This window comes from Etheostoma spectabile, chromosome 24, assembly GCF_008692095.1.
Source record: "Etheostoma spectabile isolate EspeVRDwgs_2016 chromosome 24, UIUC_Espe_1.0, whole genome shotgun sequence".
Lineage (NCBI taxonomy): Eukaryota > Metazoa > Chordata > Actinopteri > Perciformes > Percidae > Etheostoma > Etheostoma spectabile.
In genome coordinates, this window is record NC_045756.1 from 5,241,690 (window position 1) to 5,251,874 (window position 10,185).

At 43.1% G+C, this 10,185-nt stretch overlaps 1 protein-coding gene across 2 annotated transcripts; it reads left to right on the forward strand.

Moving 5' to 3' along the window:
* The first annotated feature begins 2,433 nt into the window (after positions 1–2,433).
* Positions 2,434–9,971, forward strand: slitrk5 (SLIT and NTRK like family member 5). 2 transcript variants are annotated; one of them, XM_032506616.1, is made up of 2 exons: positions 2,434–3,264; positions 4,760–9,971. In XM_032506616.1, the coding sequence occupies exon 2, from the start codon at positions 4,818–4,820 to the stop codon at positions 7,440–7,442; it is 2,625 nt and encodes an 874-aa protein (XP_032362507.1). In that variant the 5' UTR covers positions 2,434–3,264; positions 4,760–4,817; the 3' UTR covers positions 7,443–9,971. The 2 variants fall into 2 exon arrangements, with proteins under 2 accessions (XP_032362507.1, XP_032362508.1); XM_032506617.1 differs by lacking the exon at positions 2,434–3,264 and adding an exon at positions 3,653–4,183.
* Positions 9,972–10,185: the final 214 nt, after the last annotated feature.

Consider the following 10,185-nt stretch of genomic DNA (forward strand, 5'->3'; position numbering starts at 1 on the left):
TTTTTTTTTTTTCTGACCTCATGTACTACATGGATAAAGGTCAAGCAATAGCAACCATGTTTAATTTCACATTCATCCAGTCAGCACACTAAGCCCCACACTGAAGGCTTTTTCTTTGATATCACAGACAAAAGATCTCCAAACTTTGGATGAGAATGCCAACGCTCACGACTAATTTCACATCAGCATATTGATATTGAATTCATTTGGTTATGTCCTGATGAAAGTTCATGTTCTCAGAGCACATGATATTTCTTAGAATCAATTGAGAACGAAGAGTTCATTTTTGACTCCTGAGAAGCATATAATGTGAAGATGGAGCTATCTCTAATTGCCGTACCTGAACTAAACCTTTGTTCTGATTCATAATGCTTGTGTGGCACAGTCACACCAGCAGTTGCCGTGCCAACAGTGCCAGACCATGCCCAACCATGCCAAATTGAACATTAAATAGAGCCAAAAGAGGTAAAAAATTGAATGGATTCCGACTATTTCATCCTACAGTAGCTTTGATACAGTATTATTTGCCTTACTTAATAGCTATTATGTTAATGTCAATGAGCTTTTAAGAAAAAAATAAGTTCATTACATGGTGGGAAAAAAACCATCAAGTCAGGTTCATGCAAAAGATACATGTTAAACGCAGCACAGCATGAACTTTCATTTGCATTTAATTACTTAATCATTTGTACCAGACCTGATTATAATTGTATGTGTTTTATGCAGCTGATCTACGTTAATAGCTTTCACGTTTGTAGAGACCCATTAGCCTTTGTGAGGTAAAGATTCACCCAGTAAAAGCCATTTGTGTATAGACAAACTTTTATACCCCTAAAACTTGCCCAAGCACACACCACCATTATCATCTAGGCACTACTTTATCAGGGATATCTAGCTCTCCCATCCGCAGAGTCATTTAAGGCAAAAAATGATTTAGGACAGCTACTCTTTGATGCCACTATGCCTCTCAGGGGAGCCAGCCACAGTCCCTTCCAGGGGGAGGGAGCACACACCCTGCTGCATTTCAGCTCTGTATTCCAGCCCTATTTCCACAGATACCGAATTGTCCATCCCCACAGGATAGACCACTGTTAATACGATTACAGCGCTCAGGACTTTAAGATAATTCAATGCATCTCCAAGGCTAATTTCGGAAAGGCGTCATGGATGCCACATCCGCTTATTGCCGCTCCCTGCATGCTAAAGAGAGCATAAGAGTTGACTTATTACCACACAATACTGACTAAGTGGGAAATCTCTTTGGACATGGCGGCCCCACAATATGCTAGATTTAATTCGATTTTCTGTTCAGGCTTTAGTTAAGTGCTTTTAAAGTTTTTTGTCCCACAGCAAGAGGGTAAGAGGGCAGCTGTGGCTTTGACTTGATTTGCTCTTTCAACAAGGGGCAAAATAAGCCATGATTTGGTAAAATGCACTGTGCTTACAGCAACATGGCAGCATTAGCAGGCTAGAGTATTTGGTACAAAACTGGATTAAACCTAATCCTACAGTACATTCATTTCTTTCCACACAGATCTCTTGTTAATGTGTGTTTTCTGGGACTATAGGTTTAATCTGTGCATTAGGAAGAGTCCATAAAGAGATGTGAGGTGTGCGAATGAATGTCTGCTTGGCCTTATTTGTCTGATGCAACTTTAATGCCCACTTTATTAATTTTAGGATTGGGTTTAAGATATAGTATCATCATTAGGACTGTGTGGCATGATGAGTTGACGCAAACCAGATATGTCAATTCAGAGAATATTAATTAAAGTGTTTTTTTCTTTTTTTTCTTTTTGGTAAATGGGTTGGTAAATCAGTGTTAAAGCAGGCATTCAGATTGTTTCCTCAGCCAAGCATCACCCCACTGAAGGGGGAGGATGTGAACAATGTGCTGCTAATAAGTAAATGTATTCCAACAGTGGCGAGCATTCTGCATTCATTTGAAGGCTGTCTCGAGGAATATCTTTCCAGGCTGAGTAATGAAGAGACATGATGAATCCAGGGTGAGTGTCAGACCAATATACATAAAGCAGCTTCCCACAATCCCTCCGAGGAAATCAAAGGCTTGTTGAGAAGAATTCAAATTGTTATAGTAATAAAAGAAAAGCTCAACGTGTCCAGTTGCGACTGTCAAAAGCATGAAAATAAGATTTCCAGCTCGGTAGGAAATAGCAGGAGGTCTGAGTGACAAATCAAATTGTTGTTGCTGTTGAATTGAAATACAGTGAATTACAAAGTGCATTCTGGAAATGCAAGCCTGCCAAGCTGCCTTTTTCATCATTGTGCTGCCCTCTACGGGTCTTCTTCCAGCCTCCCTTTTCCCTGCCCCCCCCCCCCCCCCCCCCCCCCCCCCCCCCCCCCCCCCCCCCCCTCCCCATCAATTCCTCCCTTACATTCCACCTCTTCTACATTACCATACCCTCTTAAAGAGTATTGCATGCATTCGATTGCTTTCATTTCTGCGCTGTGACAGTCCTGAGATTGGGGGATTAATGCATTTTTACGAGTGATTTTGCGTGTCATACTAGGGTAAATGTTTCATAATACGTCCATCACTGTGAGTGGACTCGCTGTTTTGCACCAACCGAGATCAAGTTCCACTAGTTGAAACGTTGGTGGAAAGATAAAGCTTGTAGGATATCGTATGACCAATGCAGGACTGGAGTAGGAGGATCGGCTTCTTGCATCCAGGGCTGGAGGAACACAAGCGCTGATCCTCGGTCGATTTAAACGGTCTGGCAATTTAAATTGAGAGACCTTGGGCAGATCTATACATAAACTGGTACAAGCCGCACCACTGGCAGCAGACAAGGAGATTCGTGCCTCTCTCGTCCGCTTCATCAGTGCGCATGGATGAAAGTCACAGTTAAAATGCATGCGGCAAGTCTTGTCTGATGTGGGATTACCGAGTTTTCATTCGCCCCCTTTTCTTTACCATGTTCGAACTTTGGTTTTGGCTCTTTTTCCGAGATGATGCTGCTGATTTCAGTCGCTGCTGGAAGAATACAGGAGCCGGTTTTGCCGCGCGGGTTGTCACGTTATTGGCCTGAATGAGACTGTATATGTGCACTCCGATGCCTTGTCTATGGAGCTAAACACCGAGGAGACTTGACTTTAAGTATTTTTTTTTTTCTTGTTGACAGCCGAGGGAAGGGCGGTCGGTGGAAATCACGAAATCCATGTTTTCACAGAGGTTGGAGAAAAAAGAACGGGCACAGCCGTGATTTTCGGGATGCTTTGGCGTTTACCGGGATCAGCACGGTAAGAGGACAATGCTTATTCTCTCTCTCTCTCTACTGCTCATCTGCGCCGAGGCGTTAAGATTAAACATTTTGGGGATCTGTCCGTGGTGCTGAAATCTTGTTCTAGCCTCTAGTTGAGCATTGCTGAAGTTGATCCGAATTTTAGATGCTGTTAAGCAATGTGTCTGCGGCTGCTATGGCAATAGCAAGCCTGCATTTTAAAGCTCACATTTCTTGACGTTGTGGTAATAAACTCAAATATAGGAAACATGAGATGAAAGTGGGTGCACCTGTCAGATACAGCAACCATACATGTTCGGGTTTGTTGAAAGGCGCATATTTAGCGACAGGCACTGGGTTGATGTGTAGGCTTTTGTGCTCCTTTAAGGAGCGCACACAGACCGAACGCGTGTGTGTGTGTGTGTGTGTGTGCACGCGCGCTCACGCGTCTGTGGCGGATTGAGAGAGGGAGAGTGAGAGTGAGAGAAAGGGGGACTATCTGTAACCTTCTATATGCCTTATAGCATGCCTGATTAAGGAATTATTTACTACCCGTTAAAATGCAATTTCGATCAGAGATCCGCTATGAGATCAACAACACTTGTTTATTTGCCTTTGATCAACTCCTCATTTCTTTTTTTTCGCCCGTGGGCAGAAGAAGGGCTGCGACTGTCGCCTTGTAGGCTGATATTCACATTTTCTATCGCAGGCCGGATTTTGAGATGGACATAGACTCATTCTCTCAGCTGATCATTTTAAGAGAGAGATCATTTTTATTGCATTTATCACCCGGGATCGTTTTTTTTTTTTTTTTTTTTTTTTTTTTTTTTTTATCGTAACAGGCGAATAGATTCCCCGTCCTCATGCTGTTTGGACGGAGGTGGAGAGAAGGGATCCGATAGTTTCCCCCACTGTTGCCAAGTCCTCGGGTATGCGGGGTGAGTGCGAAATATTTCTGGTTGGAAGATAGGAGTTGCATCTTTGAGAATGTAATGATAGTTTGTTGGTAAGATTAAATCGTAAACATATTAACCAGAAACAAAACAAGATCAGTCTCACATAGCGATGAGATATTTTGACAGTGAGCCTGTGTTGTGTGTGGAAATTCTCTAGGGATTGAATTAGTAAATGATCTGGTCTGCACACGGTGGATGGCGAAGCCTTTTTTTTTTTTCTTTCCTTCCAAGATGGATTGTAATTCAGACGAGCTATCAAAAATGCGCAGTGGCCATCCACCGCGGGTAGTTGTGCCATCAACTTGATTATAGATTGTCGTTTTAGGTAGATTTATCCAGGTCGCTCCTTCTCTGACACCATACAAAACCTTAAGCGACGCCGACATAACACATCTGCATAACGAACAAACATTAATACAGACCCACTTGTCTTTGGCTGTGTGTGTTTGTTATGCATAGTTGTCAATCAGGGTGTCCACATTACTATGCATGTGTCATATATGTTTTCCTCTCCATGCTATATAAAACAGAAACCGTCCTTTTTCTTTTCCTCCTTAGATGACACCTCATACTGGTACCACACTTGAGTGAGCTGGGGCATCCTCTCCCAGGAAAAATGAATATCTGGATCCTAAAAATAATCCTTCTGATTGCATCATCTCTGAGGCTGGTCGAGATGTATGACAATTATGGGGAGATCTGTCGAAACCTGTGTACGTGCGAGGAGAAGGAAGGGATCCTGACAGTGAGCTGTGAGAACAGGGGGATCATCCGACTGACGGAGATCAGTCCTGTCCATTTCTCCACCTACCACCTCCTGCTGACAGGGAACCTCCTGAAGAAACTGTCAGTCAATGATTTCATCAATTACACAGGGGTGACCATCCTGCACCTGGGGAACAATGACATCTCGGAGATAGAGTCCGGTGCCTTCAATGGACTCCAGGGATTAAAAAGGTTGCATCTGAATAATAACAAGATCGACGCTCTGAGAGATGACACCTTTGCAGGACTGGAGAGCTTGGAATACCTTCAGATTGATTATAATTACATTACTAATATAGAGCCCCACACCTTGAGCAAACTATACCAACTGACAGTGATGATTTTGAACGACAACCTGCTCTCTGCCCTGCCCACGAACATCTTCAGGAATGTTCCGCTCACGCACTTGGACCTGAGGGGGAACCGGTTAAAAATGTTCCCCTATATCGGCCTCCTGGAGCACATGGACAAAGTTGTGGAATTACAACTAGAGGAGAATCCGTGGAATTGCTCCTGCGAGCTGATTGCCCTGAAGGCATGGCTGGAGAGCATAGCCTACACGGCTCTGGTGGGAGAAGTGGTGTGTGAGACGCCGTTCAGGCTCCACGGTAGGGACCTGGACGAGGTGTCCAAGCAGGAACTCTGCCCAAGAAGAACCCTGGAAGACACAGTCAGGCCTGCACCTCCTAGCAGCACCAATGGATATTACCAGACCACACCTGCTGCTGTCACAGTCTCCGCCACCTCCTCGGCAGTTTTTAGGTCCTCCTCTAGGCCAACCAAGGGCACACGGCAATTTAACAGAACCAGGTTAAAGCCCACTTCCCGAATACAAGGCAGTAACCCTTACAATTATGGCCCCATCATTGCTTTTCAGACCAAATCGCCTGTGCCTTTGGACTGTCCCACTGCCTGCACGTGCAACCTGCAGATATCTGAGATTGGGCTAAATGTCAACTGCCAAGAGAGAAAGATTGAAAGCATTTCTGATCTAAAACCCAAGCCATACAATCCTAAAAAAATGTATCTCACTGGAAATTACATCCCTGTGGTACGGAGATCAGATTTTGTGGATGCTGTTGGATTGGATTTGCTTCACCTGGGAAACAACAGGATAAGTCTGATCCACGACCGGGCTTTTGGGGATTTAACCAACCTGCGAAGGCTGTATTTGAATGGTAATCTCATGGACAGGCTTACAGGAGAAATGTTTTTTGGTTTGCAGAACTTGCAGTATCTTTATTTAGAGTACAACAAAATCAAGGAGGTTGATGCGGGAACTTTCCGCTACCTCCCTAATCTGCAGCTGCTTTTCCTAAACAACAACCTCCTGAAAACCTTACCGGTGGGCATCTTTTCCAGCCTCTCTCTGTCTAGGCTTAATCTGCGCAACAACCATTTCCAAAACCTGCCTGTGAGTGGTGTTTTAGATCAGCTGAAGCTGCTGGTGCAAATAGATCTTTTTGAAAACCCCTGGGACTGCTCTTGCGACATAGTAGGGATGAAGATATGGCTGGAGCAGCTCAGCGCAGGCACTGTGGTTAATGAGGTGGTGTGTGAAACGCCACGACGCCACACTGGAATGGACGTGCGCTCCATCCAGTCGGATCAGCTCTGCCCGGACTACTCTGATGCCTACGTCTCGCCAACGCCCCCCACGGACGAGCCCATGGACGACTTGGTCGTCACCACAGACGCGCCACAGAAGTTCAACACCCCCAGCAGCACCGTCCCCCTCTCTGTCCTCATCCTCAGCCTCCTGCTGGTGTTCATCATGTCCGTCTTTGTGGCCGCAGGGCTGTTTGTCGTTGTGATGAAAAAGCGCAAAAAGTCCCAGAGTGACCGCACTAGCACCAATAATTCAGACGTCAGCTCTTTTAACTTGCAATACAGTCTCTACAGCAACCGCTCCGGCCCCAAAGTCAAGGCCCCGGTGGGCCACGTCTATGAGTATATTCCCCACCCCATGGGCCACATGTGCAAAAACCCCATTTACAGGTCACGAGAAGGCAACACAGTGGAGGATTACCGAGATCTCCATGAGCTCAAAGTCACGTACAGAAGTGCCCCGGATGATGAGAGGGACAGCAGCACGATGAGGAGCCCTACTTACAGTGTTAGCACCATTGAGCCACGCGAAAACCCCTCCCCTGTCCAGGATGCGGACCATTTCTTCAGAGGCATCCTTGAGCACGACAAGCAGCCCCATCCGTCAATCCCATCCATCCCAGCAGGTGCCAATTTAGAGTACAAGTACACGGGGCCTGTGTCGTACACATACAACCCAAATTTTGATGTCAGACGTCAGTTCTTGCACCCAGAGAGGATAAGAGAAACAGTGCTCTATGGCACGACACCCAGTACTGTTTATGTCGAGCCCAACAGAAATGAATATTTGGAGCTAAAAGCTAAACTGCAGTCTGAGCCCGATTACCTCGAAGTTCTTGAGAAACAGACCACCTTTAGCCAGTTCTGAGCAACAGAATCATTAATGGAATGAAGCATTTTCTCTCTTGACCCTCCTTGAACAAATGGCTCAGTTTATAGGGTGCCTTGGCACAACACACACACACACACACACACACAAGCAAAAGCGAAGGAGTTTTAAACGGGGTGTGCCGAACAATCTTATTCTTATTTCCGAAACATGACATTACAGGAATGGATACAGCTTTCTGAAACGTGGATGAACAAAATTGCTCTAATTAACTGATGATGCAAAATCTATTTTTCTATGGTGAACAAAAACACACAAAATGTAAGTGTACAGGTAAATCTTACCCAACTTCATTTTCAGGAATATAACCATACATAAAGGTATATTGTGAATCAGAAAAGAAATGTTTATAAAATCACTCCTGGACAAAAACACTGTACAGCAGATCATCAAAATTGTGTAGGACTATTTTCTGCTGTAGTCTGTAAGTAAGTATTTATTGATATAATCTGCCATGTCTTTTCAAAACTTTTGATTCTACATCAATATTACCTGTGTCATCATACTCCATGATCGTCTGGAAAGGCTTATGTTTGTAGTTTCATTTACTGTAGCTCTGCATTGTAAAAGTGGCTTTTTTTGAAAGTGGCACACCCCCAATGTTAAAAAAAGACTGCGTCATTTGAAGAAGATGAAAAAAAAAAAAGTGTCTTTGTATGCTTTCTGCACTTTTTGGAATTGGAAGGCGGGTAAGCCTTCAATGAGCTCTCATAAAGGAGGTTATTATATAAGAAATGAATATGGGTATTCATTCTTAATATGTCAAATTGATATGTTATCAAAACAAAAATTCATAAATGCTATTTGAAGTATTAACTCTGTTTTAATCAATGTAACACCTATTTTTATACAAGCATTCGCAGATTCTCTATCCCTTCTCAACTATTTGTTTTGATTGCTTTGCACTTATTGCACTATATTGACCAAACTATGTTATTGTCATCAAATAAACATGATGTCAGGTTCATATAATGTGCTTACAAGAAAAAAAACAAGGCTGGTTGGTGATGATATGAAGGAGGCCAATTGGGTTTGTTCCAATTTACTTTTACATTCAGACATCAAATGAAAGTATGAATCAAAACAGTATGAAATATGGGAATTGAGAGCTTGAAAATGGAGCTCCAGGGCTAAAAGTTATTTAATTCTGCAATCAAAATGGGAATACATTGGCTGGTAAGAATTAGTTGTGTGTTCTTAATCAAAGCAGATAAAGGTATAGTATATATGTCTCACTCAAAGGGGCAGCACGGGTCTCTCTGCTGGTGTAAGCATTGGAATCAATATATTTCAATCAATGAGCATTATCTGAGGCTGTCCCTTTGCAATAATACCATGACAACAGCATCCACCTGGCAAGCAAAGGTTGGCCACTTTTTAATAAACATCAATGGAGTTGACTTGAAATTGAATGCAATTTTAGCAACCTGACAAAGCTGCTGGATTAAGGGCTTGGTGTCTCAACCATTTCTCTTTCTTTCTGATCACTTTATTAATTGGTTGCATATATGAACATCTTTTAGACATATTTCTTAACTTAAAAGATATTGAGAGGATATGAATGCATGTTTTTTTTTAAAGTCTTTTAAGCACTTGTTTAGATTTTTGCTCAAGTCACGCTGAAATCACATTTGGTCATCCCTTTTTGTTGTAAAAAAAAAATGTGTTTTTAGTTTATTATTATTAAAAGGAAGAAAAACTGATTTGGGGGGAATATCAGAAATGCTTGCGGGCCGTGTCAGTGTTTATGATTGATTGACAGCAGTGTTCCACCGTAGAGAACCGGAGAGTAGCACACACGTCATGGGCAGACTGTGTTATTAGTGGTGTTATGAAAGTAAGATCCATACCAGCATCTAAATGGACTGATGTGACATTCACAGTTGCATTCTGTTTAATGTGCCGCAGCTACGCAGCTAATTAGCAATCTTCCCCAGTGTATGTTGGTTTGGTGACTTGTTCACAAGTAATGGGGATTTTAGAAGGAAAACTAAAGTGGGCTGTTGTTGCCTATAGCTCTTGTGTTGTGTAGCAGGCTGCTGTCAGACCAAGTATGACCGTCTGCCCTGCAAGATTTGATTGGCTTTATTGAAATAAGGTCTCCATCTACGCAGAAGTCAAATTAATGTAAAACTATCATGACACAACATAATGTATATGTAAATATCTCCTTGGGCTGTAGCAAAAAAATGCAATTTCATTTCAGTTGGACTTTAAGTTACTCTTCACTTGACCCACTTAAATCCAATATGCAAAGTAGGTCTATAAAAATGCAAAGGATGCACCGTGCCACCATTTTCAGTGTGGGGTGAGCATCACCATTTAGGAATTCAACGTTCAACTGAGACAGGCAGGGATCTCTCTCAGTTTTAATCTATCCCTTATATCCTCATCCAGAAGGACCAGTTTGGGTTATTCTGAATTTATAATTAGACCCGGGAAAAAGCAGTGCATTTTTCAGTAATTTTCACTTAAATTTAAAGAGGTGCCAGCGAGAAAAAAAAGAAAGAAGCAGAACAGAATATCAAACCGGCCTGCTCTGCTTCTTTTGTTGGATCTTTTCAAAGAAGCCCAGAATGAGAACAGAAGGCACCATTTGGGAGATGAGGAGTCCTGGAACCGAGTGTAACTGTGGATGTGTCATACATGTAGCAGGGGACGTGAATCATAGCCAAGGAGTGTGTGCAGTCGCCCAGCACTGGTGGCCTATGGGATGGCACAG